This window comes from Aulonocara sp. 'chitande type north' Nkhata Bay, linkage group LG6 (genome assembly GCF_057382095.1).
Source record: "Aulonocara sp. 'chitande type north' Nkhata Bay isolate Kocher_YH1m ecotype deep benthic linkage group LG6, A_spYH_male_GT1.1, whole genome shotgun sequence".
Lineage (NCBI taxonomy): Eukaryota > Metazoa > Chordata > Actinopteri > Cichliformes > Cichlidae > Aulonocara > Aulonocara sp. 'chitande type north' Nkhata Bay.
In genome coordinates this window covers 27,287,776-27,306,636 of record NC_141349.1, presented here as the reverse complement: position 1 = coordinate 27,306,636, position 18,861 = coordinate 27,287,776, and the positions used below count along the sequence as shown (strand labels likewise).

Sequence of the window (18,861 nt, the reverse complement as noted above, 5' to 3'; positions counted from 1 at the left end):
GTGTATTGTTAAGGCTCCACTGCAGTCTCATAACATCTTGTCTGTCCTGTGAGAGGACTCTCTCCTGAGCTTTGTATAAATGTAATGTGCTTTGAATTTACACAGTCTACTACACACTGAAGGACTGTGGTCTCGGTTTTTGCATTTCCATTTACCAAGCTGACATCAAGATGCTGAAATGTCTGCAATGTTGCTTTATTCTGTGGTAGGTTCTCATAAGACTTTGTAACAAAATGTGGGCACAATTGACAGATGGGCCTGTTTGCATATATGCAAATGTTCTCCTGCTGTATTTGCACCACACCAGTGGCAGTCAGTGATTAGGTACACGCTGATTTTTGTGAACTGAGTTCATAATGTGCTTGGAAATTAATTTTATCGTGTGTTATCGTTTTGAATCCACTGATTTTTCATGAATAAGTGATAAATCATGACTAAACACACATTAGTTTTATATTGTAGCTATTGTTTTACTAATAAGCTGAAGTCTGGCCCCATTGTTACCAAAATTCCCAGTGATGGTTTCAAAGTATTTCTCCAGGGATTCAGGTCCTTTTTGCAGTGGCTCTCCCTAGAGCCCTTCCACTCACTGAGCATGTTTAAAGCCATTTATTTCAACTACAGTTAATTTATTACCGTATTTCCATTTGCCTGAGCAGGTGAAAAATCAGATTTTAACATATGTTTGAAACCAGCAGAAACACCATTTTTAGGCTGGCTAAAAATGGTGTTTTGGCTTTTCTCTTTTTTCCCAATAGATTTGCAGCCCAGGTTTCAAATGACACACATAATCCTAACCAGCCATGAAAAATGACCTGAAAACGCAGTTGTTTCTGTGTGCAAGAAATGGATGTTGACGTGTGATAGCCAGCGGTTTCTCATGCTTGGAAAACCAAGCATAACAAAGTGAGCTCAGGAGTGACCGTAGTCTCAACTGATGCTCATATTTAGCTCTTTCTTTTTCTTTCTTTTTTTCACCTTTTCAATATTGTTTTCAACATTTTAGACATTCCTTCTGAGTTTTGTCTCCCTTTTGTCTCTTTTTTTTCACCTTCTCTAAAATGCTTTTATTTTTGTATATCTTGCACCCTCTGGCTAATTTTCACAGCACTCAGCTCGCCTGTTTTTCTCATACTACTGTCTCTCTCTCTTCCTTTCATCTTTCTTTTTTCCCTCTCTCTTTCCATACATCCCTTTCTCTCACCTCATTTCTCTCTCCTTTGCTCTCTCACTATCTCTCCCAGGGCTTATCTCAGTGTCATATGACGAATGGGACTACAACATCGAGGCCAGGGTACGCGATGCAGTGGCTGTCATTGCTACGGCAACCTCTACCATGATACTGGATCGAGGGCCACACACCATGCAGAAGTCAAGCTGCCTCGGGACACCTGACAAGAAGAGCTCAAACACCGGACACTCCAAGGAAATACTGAAGTGAGTTGGCTGGATGATGTGCATACATGGTGAAATGTGTAAAGAAATCAAACCCCTCAACTCTGAATGTCCCGGTCTAATGAACCAGACCTGCAATGCAATACTGTGCTTACCTTGCAAAGCGGCGTGATTCTTGAGAACCTATAATCTTCATCACGAGAGAATCCAGGCAGTCAGCTACCTCTGCGGGACGTTCATTGTCTAAAAACACATGAGCTACATTGTTTACTACACTTACTGCTTTCCTAGCTCCTAAAGCTTCTCAGATTGTGGCTCGTTTTTCTTTGTGGCCTGTGTTCATTGATCTTGTTCTTTGAAGTTAGCCTGTGGTAGAGGGTGATAGAGGATACCTCCAACCACCTGCCACGGACAACTTCCCAATAAAGCATGTCGGGTTAGCATTTTCTGTGTGGCTGTAATAAAAGTGTTTGCTGGTGTTTATCCAAAGATAAGTGTCTTTCAGTAGCAGCTACTTCATGTGGAGAGGTTTAATGTTTTCAAGGTTAATTTTTAAGATTTTTACATGGAGCTTGCAATAATCGTTTTCTTGGTTTTACTCATTTTTGATATTATTTGGACATTTTGATGGACTGATTAGCAGAGACAGACAGGAGTCTTCATGGATGATCATATTCACAGACTACATTGTGACCTGCGGTAAGAGTAAGGAGCAGGTGAAAGAGAGTCTGGAGAGGTGGCAGTATGCTCTGGAGAGAAGACGAATGAATGTTAGCATAAGCAAGATTCCCACTGTCCATGACTTCTATTGGAAGGCATGGACAGTGCACAGGAGAGGTGATGTAGAGAGTGCAGGTAGGGTGGGATGAGTGACGATGAGTGTCAGGTGTGCCAGAAGGATAGCAGCAAGAGTGAAAGGAAAGGTTGCTATTTACCTGCTATGGTAAATGGTTTGGAGAAAGAGCTGCTAACAAAAAACGCAGGAGGCCACGCTGAAGCCTGCAGAGTTGAAGATGTTAAGATATTCATTGGATATGATACTCATTTGAAATGATTACAACAGAGGGACATATCAGGTTGAGCAGTTTGGAGACAAAGTTAGAGAAGTAAGGTTGAGATGGTTTGGACATGGGCAGAGGAGGGTTAGTGGATATATTGGCCAAATGAAGTTGAACATGGAGCTGCCAGGCAGCAGGAAATGAGGAAGACCACAGAGGAGGTTCATGGCTGTACTGAAGCACACCATGCAGAGAGCTGGTGTGACAGAGGGAGATGCTAGGGATAGGGTGAGATGGAGGCAGATCCACTGTGTCATGTGAGAACAAAGAGGCTGACAGGTGAGCAGGTGGTACAGCAGTAGCTAGGTGGGGTAGGACACAAATCAGTGGGTTAGGAGGCTGCCAGTTGCCCCTTGAGACAAACTGGTTTGCTTTTCCATCATATTTTTTTAGCACCAGTTGTCTTGAAAGCTTTAAGAAATACGTGCATATCAAGACAACAACAGAGGCAGAAGCTGGGTGGAAAACAAGAGGAGACAAATATGAAAAATCAACAACTTGTTTTATCTTGTTATTGCTCCACAATCACTCTCCTTTTCATTTCACCTGCCATGCAGTCACATGGATGTAGTGTACAAGTGGAACATCTATTTTCTTTTTCCACTTTTGGTTTTCCGTTATTGTTTGGTTCGGTTAAGAAAAAACAAATTTGGCTGTGTGTGGAGTATAAGACATTTAGCTTCTATCTGCCATTCTCATAAATCCAGCACTGATTGATTCCAATCAGTATTTACAATGTACATGAAGAGTCTTGAGTGAAAACCAGCTGCAAAATCAACATATATTGGTGTTCAGACATTGTTTTAATACGAGCACCATCCAGTAAAGATAATCTCCCTTACTGAAAAAAAAACAATAAGCTTCTTTCACCTAATTTTATAAAGCTTAAAATTTATATTTGCAGCCAATGGACATGGTGTGTTACAAGAAAATGCCTTTAGAAGTAAAATATGTTTTTAAATTAATTATATCAAAGCCAAAGCAGCCATCTGGTTTTTGGTTGCCGGAGGAAAAACTACTATTACAAATCTAGAAAATGTGCGACCCCACACATGAAATACAACGTGGGCACAAAAAAACACGCACAGACATTGAACAAAGCAGAGACGTTTCCTTCGGGAGAGCCAGAATTTGTTTTAATGGCCAATAAAAACTTAAAAAAGATGAACAGAAACATTAACTCCCTTCTTATCTTTATCTTAACTCACAGCCATCTTTAAAGAAAAACATCCTTCTCGCCCCCCTCTCCTTCTTCCTCTGAACTTCCTTGTTTTGCTTTTTTGGCACATTACAGAACAAGACGGAGCATTGGTATTCAATAATTAATCCCCATTTAACTTCATGGGGCATGCTTTTAGTGTTCACATTGATCACAGATTCCACAGCTAATTGAATGCTCGGGGACTGCCGGATTAATGGAAAAAAAGAGATCCATAGAACAACAGTGGGGTTATCACTCGCACACAGAAACACGCATGTAAACACAGATGTGTTGGTATAGTGTGACATTTAAGTGCTCCTTAGGGCTTATTTTAATAAAAACTAAGGACTCCTGAGGACATCTCCTCTAATAAAAGTGGTGCTTTAGCCTTACAAAACTACTCACCTGTCTGCCTCTCTCTCTCTCTCTCCTTCTCTGTTTTTTTATTTGTTTTTTTTTTTCACTGTCAGTTTGAATTTCAGGATTGCGAAGAAACAGGGAGATATTAGGCAACCTCCCTTGCCACTACTGCATTAATCTCCAGGCTGAGGTTGATGTATTACTGCAAATTTGGGTCTTGTCTTTACCCTTGTTTCTGGGTTGTTGTTATTTTTATATGTGGAGCACTTATGCGTGCCATCGAGGTTTAAGCCACCAACAGGACAGAGATAACAATAGCGCCACGGCCATGAATATTTCAGTTTCCAAAGGACGCTATCAGACCCAGGGTTAGCTCTCAATCATCCTTCGGGCACACACCTGGGATGTTGCCGTGCTCTGTTTGTGTGGGTGTGTGCTGCATGTGTGTTGATACTGTGTGTTTTCCAGCCATCCGTTCCATTTTTCCCCATTTGACTGAGTGAAGCTAGAGAATTTGGACCACTGGATCCTGATGGTGACTCCAGGGGCTAGCAGGGGTCTAGAACACACATACTTAAACAAGCGCACACACACACTGCATATGCATAATTCCAACTCTTCCATTCACTCATCCCAAGAGACAAAAGCAATAATAAGGCCATATGTCTCTATGAACTCCTATATAGCTACAGGCCACAGTGGGCTGCATGCATGCTGGATTAGCATGGCATCCTGTCAGCGCTGATGGACGGAGATGGGAGATCCCGGTGAGTCACGCTCACAAATTTGTTTAGGGGCTGCTTGACCTCTCTCACACACACACACACACACACAGGCTGCAGTTACTCCAACATGGAAACCTAGACAAATAAGCAAATGCACGCACAAGCGCACAGAGCTCTAGAGGCCATCCATTGTTTCCTGCCTGACAGAGAGGACAGGAACACTGGGGTAATGAGAAAATGTGCTCCAAGTGGTTTCTGGATGAGGCGCTAAGGGGCTTATTTGTGTGTGCAGAGAAAGTGATGTTCTTTATTGTGTGTGTGTGTGTGTGTGTGTGTGTGTGTGTGTGTGTGTGTGTGTGTGTGTGTGTGTGTGTGTGTGAGGGCTGGCATTCAAAATTCTCTCAAATCCCTGTGCTGTTACAAATTCCTCACCGGTAGATATGATGTAAGACATGATAAATATTTTGTAGTGAGTGTGCTTTTATGCAGTCTGACAAGACATTTTCCTTCACGGCTGTGGGCTCGCTGCATGCCATTCTTTTGAGCATTCAGTAAAATTCAGCCCAAAAAAGTCACTGCTGCTTCCTGTGCACGCGAGGCAAGCGTGCTCCTCTCGTTTTCTTTTACCTTTAACCTCCTAAGACCAGAACTCTTCCACGGCATGCATTTTTACTTTCTCTTTGATATTTGGTCACATTGGGGCCCGATGAATGTAAAAACAAAGAATTACCAGATTTCTTTTTTTTTACCTTATTTTTGAGGATATTCATTTAAAATTGTGAGAGAACAATAGCAGTATAATGTCCTCATAAGTGGATATCAGGCCCTTGTAGAGCAAAATTCTGTATTAACCCAAAATGTGATGTCCACATATGTGGACGCCAGGTCCTAGGAGGTTAAAGTATTTTTTCCTTCCTGTTTTTTGTCCTGCAGCAGGAGAGCACCATTATTACATTTCTTAATATGCACAATAAAAGTGTCTGTCTAATAAATCTGTGTTTATTAGATGGCAAACAAGCCATTGCATTGTGCTTCTGGGAATCCTCGCCACTGAAGAGGGCTAGAGTTATAGACTGTAAATAAAGATGGTTCCCACCATGAGGTCCAGCTGGGAGCATTTTTTGCCAACATCATACTGATGTTTTAATGTACTTGGTGGGCAGTTCTGACTGACAGACTGAGTCTGAGGAACTGGACTTCTTTTTTGTAACATATGTAAAAGACGGGGCTTCATAGCGTTCCAGTTTACACATCTGTCTAACATATAAACTTCCACAGTTTGAGACCTGGTGGAAATGCAAATCCACAAGAGGGTTTGATCTGGTGTAAAAAATCTGCCTGACTGTGACCCTTTGTGAAAAGGAAACAACTGAAAGAAGTTTACATTTAATATTAAAGGTAAATATACCCTTTTGGGCAATATCACACATGATAACCTGATTTGCAACATAAAAAAAGGGAAAAAGAGCAAAACAAGAAACATATAAATAAAATTCTTGTGATATCCTGCAATAAAACTTGTGATCTGAAATTGTAGAATTCCAGGTATTCAGTGAGTCTCCTATAAAACGTTAAACCTGCTTCAAGCAACCCTCAATCCCTTATCAATCAAAAGCATCCCTCAATCATCACATCTGGTTTCAGTCCAGTAAGATGGCATCAGCTTATAAACTTAGGTCAGTTCTTCACATGAGGAACTCACTAACAATGAGTGAGGCCACTGTGACTGGTATTCATCTTTTAAATGCAGCCTATGCTATCTATCTACAGACTGCATCAGTCTTTTAAATATCTTTCTATTGCTAACGCTTCTTTTTTTCCTTTTTCCACCTCTCACTCAAAGATTGTCGTCCATTTTTCCTGAAAACCTGTATCAAGTACATGTCTCAGTTACAAAATGTTGACTCAGAAAGTAATGTTTAAGCTTTCCACATCCCACCCCTCCTCCCTCTTTTGCCCATCTCATGCTAAAAACTGTTGATCCTAGTTTTCTATTTATAGCTACATTGAAAGGAGGGAGGATTTATGTGTTTCAGAGCTGAATCACTTATATTTGACATGAATTCAATTTCTATCCGCGCCCTGTTTATAGCTAATTGCTGTAAGGGAGATTTAAATGCCACAGAAATAACCAATCAATATTTCAAAAGGCCTTTTACTTATTGTATTGTTCGCTTACTGGATCAGCAAACAGTGGTTCACATCTGTAACGCTGCTCCCGGTGCTGCTGCTCCTGCTCACTTTCGAGACGATACAGTGTGTGAGAACTTAATGAAGACTGTTTATTTCTGCACCGCCATACTCATGTCAATATTTTAATTAAAGCGCTCTGATTGGAAGAAATGATTAACATAATTTATGTTAATCTCTTGATTATTTTCTAAATTGTTTTTTATTGCCTTTTTCCAGACACCAAAGGGACTTCTTAAGCACATTTTTCCAACCGACCAATAAATCATTAAAGTAGAGAAAAACAGGAAATTATATCTTTATATAAAAGCAACAGCTTAAAGTTTGTATTAATAGATGTTGCAGTACAATTTAATTTATAACAGGCACTGTAAAATAAAAACCTAAATGTATGTTTTGGATATTTTTTCTTCTAATAATAGTTATTCTCTAGTATTATTCAACGATCCCCAGGAGAAAGCACTTGGTGACAGTGACAGTAGTTTCTTCCTTTAAACAAGAAGAAAACTGCACAGATCACAAGAGACGTGTGATTACCAAAATAAAACAGGAAGTAAAAGAATTACACTGGGGAGGCTATACTTAACTGAAATACAGAGAAAGGACACGCAAACCAATGTTCAAGCTGTAAACAGAATAGTTCACAACATGTTCCCTTTTCAGTCATCTGTTCAGACGTAGCCTCAGAGCGATATCACAATATTTATCACGTAATGTCGTCATATTTCAGATAATTTTGCGCTAATTTTAAATATGATGAAAATTGAACATTTTATTGATAATTGTAGCTCAGAGGCAGCAGCGTTTATTAGCCCAAACAAAATTTATCCTTTTTTTCTAGCGAGCTGCTGCCACTGATGACAGACTACCTAATTCAAAGCAGAAATCTATCACGGTGCCAACAGCGGCATCATTTTAGTACAATGGTAGTGACTCAGCAATTTATACAGTGACACAGCAAATGTGGTCAAATGTAAACACAAAAGTATCCCAGGTAGTGTTTTATCTGGAAGTATAACATGACTGCTTAATACTTAACCTCTCTCTCAGATGTGCTTCGGTTGGTTGTCACTGAGTGCGTGCTATTTAGTGTAAGAAAAAGTCAGTAACACTTTTTTGACATTTTCATGTAAATATTAACCATTATTATCAAGGCACTGCCCCAGCTGTCTGTATTCTTTTTGCTTCGAACATTTAAATATGAGTTTAGCTTTGTACTCACCCCTTCTGCCTTTCCTGTCACCCCTACAGCCATCCAAATTTCACTGACATTTTCTGGTCTGTAGTTGAGCTCTGGTCAGTCAGTATGGCCCTTTAATTGGTTTTAAATGTAGATTATATTTAGTATTTTTTCTTATACTTACAACAAAAAGTTTTACTTGTGAGGAAAAACTGGACGTTTCATTCTTTTTTTGTTTTTTTATATAAAATTTCAACATCTGGGCGCCCTGATAACCATGTACTTAGGACTTAACCGGGTGGATTGTTGCTTCTGCATTAGATGCAAACCAACCCTAACCCTATAAAAAAACACTGACTAGCTTAAAAATTGAGAATAAGTTTCAAAGTTTCAAACTAAAGTTTCATGTTCTGATTACCAGGTTTACAGTTAAATATTAACTATCGCGTTAGTCACTGATGATGAGATTTCAGGGGGTTGACTCCTGGCCAGTGAGCTTTTTCCCCACATCATTCCCTGCTACCTTTCCCAACATTCCCTGTCTGTCCAAAAATGTTAAATGAAAAAAAAAGTAACAAAGTGAAAATCTGCTATGTGGGGCTCGCTGTCAGAGAAGAATTCTTTTAAAATTTCACTTAAATGATGTTTTTCTCTGTGTGATGGTTAAACATCATTGTGAATTTATGAGAACGTGTTTTTGGGTGGACTTTAATGTATCCTCCAGCAGTATTTAATCTGGCTGTCAGGCTGAGCTAAGGTGTTCATTCAAACATGTTCAAATGCGAGCTGATAACAAATTATGCCCTCTAGTTTCCTACAGTTTAAGCTGCCTTTTGCTCAGCGTCTTCACCCACACACACAAGGCTAGCTCGCTATTTTCAGACACCTAATAATTTTGTTGCTTCTTCCCGTTTAAAAACGTAAACCTACCCTTTTTAAGGAAGCAGCAGTAGCTGTGTGTCCACCATGAACAGTCTCAGACAAGAAAAAAATAACAACATACGGACACAAAGATGTTCCTGAGACGCTCAAAGAATAAAAAAGTATATGGAGATCACAAGGAGAAGAAAAAGAAAAGCAGCCGACACAAAAACAGGAAAGTTTGAGACACATGACTACATGACTATCACCAGCACAGTAAATTGACAAGCTTGTGCTTTTCCCCGTGGTACTCAGGTTTGCTTTAGCTAGTTGCTACCGGGGATATGGGATCATCTGAGGTATTTGGTCCTCTTATTGACAAATGTTAGAAATCTTCTTTATATCACCGTCTGTCAAATTAGGTCTTTAGTTCTACAAATATGCTCTATTTGTAGAGGTTAACAAGGACTGATGAGTGTGTCCTTATTTACTAATTTTAAAATCAAATCAGCCACAGTAAAAAACAACAACAACAAAAACATAACTATGAAAGGTCATTGTCATCTTCTCTTTTGCCCTTGTTCACATTTTAAATGTAAGCGATCTCTGTGATACACGCGCCCTCTCTTCAGACTCCACAGGTAGCTGTCTGATGTCTCCTGCACATCAGGGGTCCTCGCGGGCCCGGATCACACGGAGCTCCTGTGGACTCTCTTATTAAAGGCTGCAGCTCAAAGAGATTCGGAGCCTTACATCTTTTCAGTGTGGAGTCCGGCAGCACTGTGTTTGTGTATTTAGCTTTCGGGGCTGTGGCACTTGAAAAACATGGCTCAATAAATAAGAAATAAAATCATTTGGGGGATTTGGAATTGTATGTTGGGCGGTTGCATGGTGGTACAGTGGTTGGCGCTTTTACCTCACAGCCAGAATTTTTTGGGTTTGACACAGATTTTCTTCGTGGTACTCTGCTTTTCAGTCTGGAAACATGAACATTGGCTGTAGGAGTAGAGGTTATCTGGTTACCTGGTTTCACCTCTTGCCCAGTGACAGCTCGGATAGGCTCCAGCCTTCCCATAACCCAGGATTGGAGAAGCCTGAGGATCTTTTTTTTTTTTGTTAAATTGTTAAATTTGTTAAATTTGATATTATTTAACTAAATCCCCTAAAATTAAAACGAACAGGGCAGAATAAAAATTTAGCGTTTAGCAACGCGATGGCTCGGTTGGCACCGATGCCTCACAGCAAGATGCTCATCTTTGGATTTGTGAAACTCGTTTACAAGCAACAAAGCAGTTTATATTCAAATGACAGAAAATGTTTGATTATGATACATGCTGGAGATGTCATGCTGGTCATGTAACTCATGAGGAAGGGCTATTTCAAGCTAATGAATTTGATTTGCAATCAGGCGAAACATGGAAATTATTCTCTGTATTCGTGTTCAAGACGCTTTTTTTAATAGGCTCAATTACACTTTGATTACCTCTGCAGACTCTCAGAGTGAGAACTATTAGGCTAATCTAAAACTTGTTAGGTCACACTGTGAACCTGCCACTGTTAAAGTTTACAAATACATAGCGGTTTTATATGTGTTTGCATTGTGACGGCTGACAATCTTTCGGTTGTAGTGTTGGTGAAATTGCTGTGTGCTAAACAGTCTCTCGCTACAGTCTGGGAAACCAGTGGCTTCTTATTCCTAAAGCAAAATCAGTCGAGAGATAGTAGCTTTGAGAATCTAAATGCAAATCCTCATTTGCTCTCTACATGTACTGTTTACCAGCTTTTAGGACCAAAAGTCCTGTCCTTTGCCCACAGATTCAGCATATTCATACACAGATATCTGTTTTTAGATTTTAACCTCGCTGCAACCAGAAAATATTTTGTCTTTTAATCGCAGCTTTTGCACCCATATCCCACCTGTTGCCACCTTGTTTAATTTGTTCTGAAGTGGACCTCGAGTAGCACGGCTCATCATTTCTACTCTGTATTTTTCATAATTCACGGTATTGTGAGGCTGTCCACTCTCTACTCGCTGTCACAGCTTCTATCCTGCAGGACATGTAAAGTGTAGTACACATTTTATCAGTAACTGGTAACTTTTGAAAGGCAGGCCTCAGGAGTCATCCACAGCAACCTGATACAGTTTGTCCATGCGAGTGTGTGTGCGAATACATGCACACACTTCCTTACACACACGCGCGCCAGAGATATATATTTTTACATCCCTGCATTGCAGCGACAGAGAATTTGTGACCTTGTTCTGCTTCACTCTGAGATTAAAAAAAAGAGAAATTCAAAAGGAGTCATGATATCAAATGGCTCAGAAACACATTTGAAGATATTTGGGGGATAGAAAAACACACACACAAAAATAGGGATTGTGTCCATGCCATTGATGATTCATTGTCTCTGTTGCTAAAAAATAAATTCCCCTCACAGGCAGTGATTAGATGGGGAACAGTTGGTGAGCGAGGCGCACAAAGCGCTGCATATGGCTGTGATGAAGCCGCGTGAGCTTCGGTTAGTGGCTCATCCCAGTAGTTTTTATGTTTTTATTTATTTATATATATATATATTTTATATTCCTCCTCCAGAGGGGAGCTCTGACACGAAGAGGGATCAAACAGCACATAAAAGCTACATCAATAGTACAGGGCTACAAAATGATAAACAGAGCAGCCTCCTCTGCTGTAAATTCACAGCGTGCATCAGTCTTTGTAAAGGCACAGGTTAATGTACGGGAAGATGAATCCTATTGATGTGTGATTCGACGCGCTTCTCCGAGGTTAGATGGAGAGATTGATCTGAAACTGAAAGACAGCATGAGGGGAAGTCAGTAAACACTCAGGTTCAGACTAAAAAATACTCCTCTCTCTTCCTCTCCTTCAACCAGCCTCTCATCTGTGAGATTACTGTTCCCATGGCAACGCAGCTGATTGCACAGAAATTGCTGTGGTTGTGGGAGCCATGGCAACACATTGCATTAAATTATCCTGCCTGCTCATGTTGCAGTTTTACGTACGCCTGCTTGCGTCACCCGCTTGTGACGACACGTCAAAGCCGTCTTGTCTGCAGTCAAAATAACACTGCTGAGCTGCTGAGTATTACTGAGACTTAATATAGACAGATACGCAGTTATTTTTATTGTCTACAATCTTGTAGTGCTCGTCAAACAAATAAAAGCACAAGAGAAGAAAATATAAAACTGCTACAACTGGGAATTTGGCTAAATTTGACCTCAGCTTACTTTACCATAAAACATTTTTCTGCATCACATGCGATGCTGATTTGATGGTGAAGCAGCATCTTCGCCGCTGTGAGCGAATATGTTTTTTAAAGATTTGCAGAGAGTGTTTTGTAAAACTACAAATACTGAGCTGTCAAATTCAGATTCTCTGCAACTTGTACTTTGTTTTCTTTGGCAAATGAATCAAAGCCATAGAGGTGGTGAGAGAGTCTTTAACCACATGTGAACAAAGACCTATACAAAAAGATTACACAGGGGTCGCCACAGGATCATCTGCCTTCATCTCACCCTATCCCTAACATCGTTTGTCACACCAACCCTCTACATGTCTTTCTTTCCTACATCCATGAATCTTCTCTGGGGCCTTCCTCTTTTCCTTCTGGCTGGCAGCTCCATCTTCAACATCTTTTCTCCAGTATATCCACTATCCTCTGCACAGGTCCACAACATCTTAACTTCGCTGCTCTAACTTTGTCTTCCAACCACTCAACTTCAGCGGTCCCTCTGACGTACTCATTTGTAATCTTGTCTATCCTGATCACTTCCAGTGAAAATCTTAACATCTTCAACTCTGTCTCCTATCTTTCTGTCAGTGCCCCCATCTCCAAATCATACATCATAGCAGGTTTCAATACCATGTTGTAAATCTTCTCTTTTGCTCTTACATATAATTATTATATGTGCATTATTGATACAGTTTACATTTTTTGCCTTTACCACGTAAAATGCAGTTACCATGACACCTCTATTGCCAGCATACGGCGTCAGGCTCTGAGGGGACACATTCCAAAACCTCCATCACATGCTGGCGCACCAAAACAGGTGTTTTCACACCTGTAGTTCATTTACTATGGCCCTGATCAGCTGATGAGCTTGTACACTTGAAGTTTTCTTCAGTGTTTTGGGGAGAAAACACAGAAAAAAATTCACATGAACCATAATGCCTCACTAGAAACCATGTGAGAACAGTTTGTAGTGGTACACAGATGTGTCTGGGGCAGGAACAGTGAATGCACATCAGTGGTACTCTACCACATGTCTGCTCAGAATGCAAAGCATGCTTAGCTATGAGAACGCATTTAGCCCAGACGCCTGATAATTCACACCAAACCTTCTGGGTGCGGTTGTTTTGGTCCGCATTCGAGTGCAGATGCCTTTAGTTATCAAACATTTATAGTTATCAAAGGTTCACTGTTGACTACTAATGCAAAAGAAAAAAAAACAGTTGTAAATATCAATCAAATAAACATTATGCTGTCTCTTTAGCAATTGCTTATGCTGGGAAACATGTATTCATGGAGGTTTTTCTGTTGGTTGTGGTTCCACAAACCATCCACATCCTCTCCTCCTCCTCCTTACCCCCCCTCAGAGCTCTTACACAGTCTTCCTTCTCTACTTCTCAGATTACAACCTTCCATTATTGGTATGAACCTTTAACTCGCCTGTGCCGCCTGTGCACTCCTACAGGCTTATACGCATCATATCATTACCAATAAGCGATGATACCGGCGCTGTAGTTGTTTGGTTAACATTGTGCTTCACAAGTGCGCCGTGCACCGAGTGAAATGTGCTTAAGTGCTCGAGAATGGGTTTTTTGCAAAAATGGTGAAGGATATTTACAAGCAGTGTCTAACCAGGTGTAAAATTTTTGAAGGCTTTTCCAGGAAAATGTCGGATTTGTGAGTTGGTGGAGGACGCTGAACAGGATTCATTGTTTTAGTCAAACTGTATTAGGAGGCTAATCCCATGTTACACGTGCATTACAGCACTTGTAGTGCGCAAGCCAGCCAGTACGCAGCAAATAGGCAATTCATGGAGGCTTGAGTCATATTATTGACTTGCTCCAAGCATGTAGCCTACTTAGAACTCTGCGTGTGTGTGTGTGTGTGTGTGTGTGTGTGTGTGTGTGTGTGTGAGGTCGGATATAAATATAGTTGAAGAGATCACAGATAGAAGTACCGAATGTTCTAGTGGGAGGTACTTGCGATAAAATCTTGGGCAAGTTTCAGGCCCATTGCTCATCTGTTGTCTGCAATTTATTTATTTATTTTCTACTCACTTGTGAAAAGATGTATTGTCCTTCTTTTCACACTGTTGACTTGCTTGGAGATAATGGTGGGTAAAATGTGTTTCATACATCCTTTTAAGCACACACACACGCTCACACACACTGAGCTCCTTACTCCTTGCATTCAGACAAGATATTTATTTCTCCGGTGGATTGTTTCAGAGGCAGAGCGTCTCCATGGTGATGGCAGCCCACAGATCAGGATGAGGAAGAGTGCGGGAAGGAGGCGGCAGAGAGAAAGAGAGAGAGAGATGATTCCACCTTATCTGCCACTGCTGTGCACTTGTTGAAACACATACTGTATATGCTGATTATTATCCACACAGCACTTAACGCACTCTCTCCTCCTTTACCCACTCCTCCACCTTTCACTCTCGCTTTACCTGCTCCTGCTCTGTTCTTCTTAACACTATAACTATGCTTCAAACTGGGTCACCTTCGTTGTGGTCGTGGTTGAGTTAAGAGACTGCATAAAATATCAAGATTGCTATTGCTGCCACAAATAATAATTACAATAACAATGAAAAGAATATTGCTGCTCACACCGTGCAGCAAAGTTTGTAACTAGATTCTGAACAATGTGGAGAATTTTAGCAGCTGAACGCCAAATAATAATGAAAAAAGACTTGAAAAAGAAAAATGTTTGGTATTTGTACACATATAGCCTCCACAGCTTGTGTTATAATATGTCAGTTCAGGTTTCAGATGAATTCCTGATAATCTTTTACATCCACAGCGTGTTTGGTTCGTCTTGCTGTTAGTAATTCTGTTTTAGATCAGCGTTAAAGATGGCAAAGCAGCATTTAAATATTCATTAAACATGTTTTAAGGAAATCCAGAATGAAGTTTAAATTCTCCACATTTTGCTTTGTGGTCAACAACCGCGTGTTGATATTGGATTTTTCCATTTTCAGGTACCTTATGAATGTGACATTTGAAGGCCGAAACCTGTCATTTAGCGAAGAAGGCCACCAGATGTTTCCCAAGCTGGTCATCATTCTTCTAGACAAGGACAGACAGTGGGACAGGGTAAACCTTCTTCTCTTCTCTTCTCTTCTCTTCTCTTCTCTTCTCTTCTCTTCTCTTCTCTTCTCTTCTCTTCTCTTCTCTTCTCTTCTCTTCTCTTCTCTTCTCTCTGCCCTTTTCCTCCTCTGATGCTTCTGCGATGTGTCTGTCACTTTTCTGCCACTTGAAGTACTCGTTACAGTGGCGTGCACATTACACACAGCTGTCCTCCCACTCACTCATACAGGTTGGCAAATGGGAGAGAGGCTCCTTGACGATGAGGTACCACGTTTGGCCTCGCTTTGAGCTGTACTCAGGAGCGGAGGAGCGTAAGGACCACCTGTCCATCGTGACTCTGGAGGAGGCGCCGTTTGTAATTGTGGAGGATGTGGACCCGCTCAGCGGGACCTGCATGAGGAACACGGTGCCATGCCGCAAACAGCTCAAACTAAGGTGAGAAATTAAGTTGGAGTGTAAGAATTTAAAGTTTTCCTCTGTTAAACCTTCAGATTTGTGGCACTGCTATTTTTTAATAATAACATCAACCTTGGACCAGCTGTGTCTGTAGTTTAATAGAATATTTTGAAGTCTGTGCTAGTTTTCTTTTTAAAAAGAAGAAGTGCTACAATCAAACACACTCCTTACAGCCTTGAATAATTCTGTTTTGCTTGCATTTTCTCTTTTTTGTGTATCTTTGGCTTTCTTATTACAGCGCGCCGCCCCTGCAGCATGCTGTAATGGTTCTCCTGTTTTTGTCTTTACTAAATGTGCCACTTGTTTTACTTCTGCTAACCAGATTACTGACTTGCTTTCTGTTCCTGTTTTTCTGCCTCCCCCCTCCTCTTCACCATGACCCTCTTGCCATCCCGTTGTCCTTAGAGTGTGATAATTAATTGTTCTTCATTGGCCTCCTTTTCTATCAATGGCGTACCTGAAATCTCCTCAGGGTGTGCTACATCTTGGAGCTCATTGTTTTTATTGACAGATCTTTCACCGTGTTCTTTCTCCCGTTCCTCTTTTCTCAAGATTTCTCTCTCAGCAACACATATAGCATTTCAGGAGCAGCCATCAATACTTCGAAGGCAATATGCAGGAGTTATTTCTACCCAAAAAATACTGCAAGAGCCAGATTCACAGAGCGCTGCAGAGTCACCTTTGTATGCACAAAAGCATAAATAAACGGGCACAGTATTGTTGCCAAAACCGAAATAAACATTAATAACCACTTTAGTCCATGCGCAATCATGAAGGTTGTTCATTTGATATAGCTGAATTCATAAAACCACAATTTCGATAAATAGAAGTTGACACACCCTTGTGTGAATACAAAACACTCAAACAAATACATTTGTCCTTAGTCTGGCACTGGAAATATCCAGCAAACAGTGCCAGAGCTTCCATTCACAGCTGTTGTGCACCTGTATCTGCTGTAAGCCAAAACAACCCATTGACTGATGACGCACAGGTTGGTTAAATGTTTGCCCCAAAGTGCGTTATTCTTAGTCCCTCATGACTGTGTAATTTGGATGACAGCCTCTAAATGTGTTTACGTGCTCTCTGCTCTTGCTCTGAGAAAAGTGAGTATTAGTCGTGACATATTAAACTTTTCCTTGTGATTTGCAGTGTTAGATGGATGTATTAAACATAGCACAGGCTTCGAATTCAAGTGTAAAAGAATATAAAAGAAATGCACTAAACTAACATGCACTAACAGCTTAGGCTTCAGACTAGTCAATGTTTTTTTCTACTTTGTGCTGAAGTAAAGTCAGCTCATCATCAAGTTGTCTTCATATGTTCATCTTAACAGCGTGACCGCAAAGTCAAACTGTGATCCTTTTAGTAAATTAGTTATTAATAGGGCATATGTATATCACATATTTATATATATTGTATCAATATATACTAAATATATATATACACATATATGTATGTATGTGTGTATATATATATATATATATATATATATATATATATATATATATATATATATATACACCCAGCACGCCCCTGCGGGCGGTTTATCCTTCAAGCTCGGGTCCTCTACCAGAGGCCTGGGAGCTTGAGGGTCCTGCGCAGTATCTTAGCTGTTCCCAGGACTGCGCTCTTCTGGACAGAGATCTCCGATGTTGTTCCCGGGATCTGCTGGAGCCACTCGCCTAGCTTGGGAGTCACCGCACCTAGTGCTCCGATTACCACGGGGACCACCGTTACCTTCACCCTCCACATCCTCTCGAACTCTTCTCTGAGCCCTTGGTATTTCTCCAGCTTCTCGTGTTCCTTCTTCCTGATATTGCTGTCATTCGGAACCGCTACATCGATCACTACGGCCGTCTTCTTCTGTTTGTCTACCACCACTATGTCCGGTTGGTTAGCCACCACCATTTTGTCCGTCTGTATCTGGAAGTCCCACAGGATCTTAGCTCGGTCATTCTCCACCACCCTTGGGGGCATCTCCCATTTTGACCTCGGGACTTCCAGGTTATACTCGGCACAGATGTTCCTGTACACTATGCCGGCCACTTGGTTATGGCGTTCCATGTATGCCTTGCCTGCTAGCATCTTGCACCCTGCTGTTATGTGCTGGATAGTCTCTGGGGCATCTTTACACAGCCTGCACCTGGGGTCTTGCCTGGTGTGATAGACCCCAGCCTCTATGGATCTTGTGCTCAGAGCTTGTTCTTGTGCTGCCATGATTAGTGCCTCTGTGCTGTCTTTCAGTCCAGCTTTGTCCAGCCACTCGTAGGATTTCTGGATATCAGCCACCTCCTCTATCTGCCGGTGGTACATACCGTGCAGGGGCCTGTCCTTCCATGATGGTTCCTCGTCTCCCTCCTCTTTCTTGGGTTTCTGCTGCCTGAGGTATTCACTGAGCACTCGGTCAGTTGGGGCCATCTTCCCAATGTATTCTTGGATGTTCGTTGTCTCATCCTGGACTGTGGTGCTGACACTCACCAGTCCCCGGCCCCCTTCCTTCCGCTTAGCGTACAGCCTCAGGGCGCTGGACTTGGGGTGAAACCCTCCATGCATGGTAAGGAGCTTTCTTGTCTTTATGTCAGTGGCTTCTATCTCCTCCTTTGGCCAGCCTATTACCCCAGCAGGGTACCTGATCACGGGCAGGGCGTACGTGTTGATGGCCCGGATCTTGTTCTTACCATTCAGCTGACTCCTCAGGACTTGCCTGACCCTCTGCAGGTACTTGGTGGTTGCAGCTTTTCTAGCGGCCTCTTCATGGTTCCCATTCGCCTGTGGGATCCCCAGGTACTTGTAACTGTCCTCTATGTCTGCAATGTTGCCTTCTGGTAGTTCAATCCCCTCAGTTCTGACTACCTTCCCTCTCTTTGTTACCATCCGACTACACTTCTCCAGTCCGAACGACATTCCAATGTCATTGCTGTATAGCCTGGTAGTGTGGATCAGTGAATCGATGTCTCGTTCACTCTTGGCATACAGCTTGATGTCATCCATGTACAGGAGGTGGCTGACAACTGCTCCGTTCCGTAGTCGGTATCCGTAGCCAGTCTTGTTAATGATCTCACTGAGGGGGTTCAGGCCTATGCAGAACAGCAGTGGG

The 18,861-nt window shown here is 41.5% G+C and overlaps 1 protein-coding gene across 5 annotated transcripts in view; it reads left to right on the top strand.

Annotated features, from left to right (window-relative positions):
• Window positions 1-18,861, top strand: part of grin2bb (glutamate receptor, ionotropic, N-methyl D-aspartate 2B, genome duplicate b) — a 135,971-nt gene that overhangs the window by 79,118 nt on the left and 37,992 nt on the right. For all 5 annotated transcript variants that reach the window (XM_086296001.1, XM_086296000.1, XM_086295999.1 and 2 more), the window contains exons 6-8: window positions 1,245-1,437; window positions 15,200-15,314; window positions 15,538-15,743. In XM_086296001.1, the coding sequence (XP_086152127.1) occupies window positions 1,245-1,437; window positions 15,200-15,314; window positions 15,538-15,743 (514 nt within the window). The remainder of the gene's footprint in view (window positions 1-1,244; window positions 1,438-15,199; window positions 15,315-15,537; window positions 15,744-18,861) is intronic.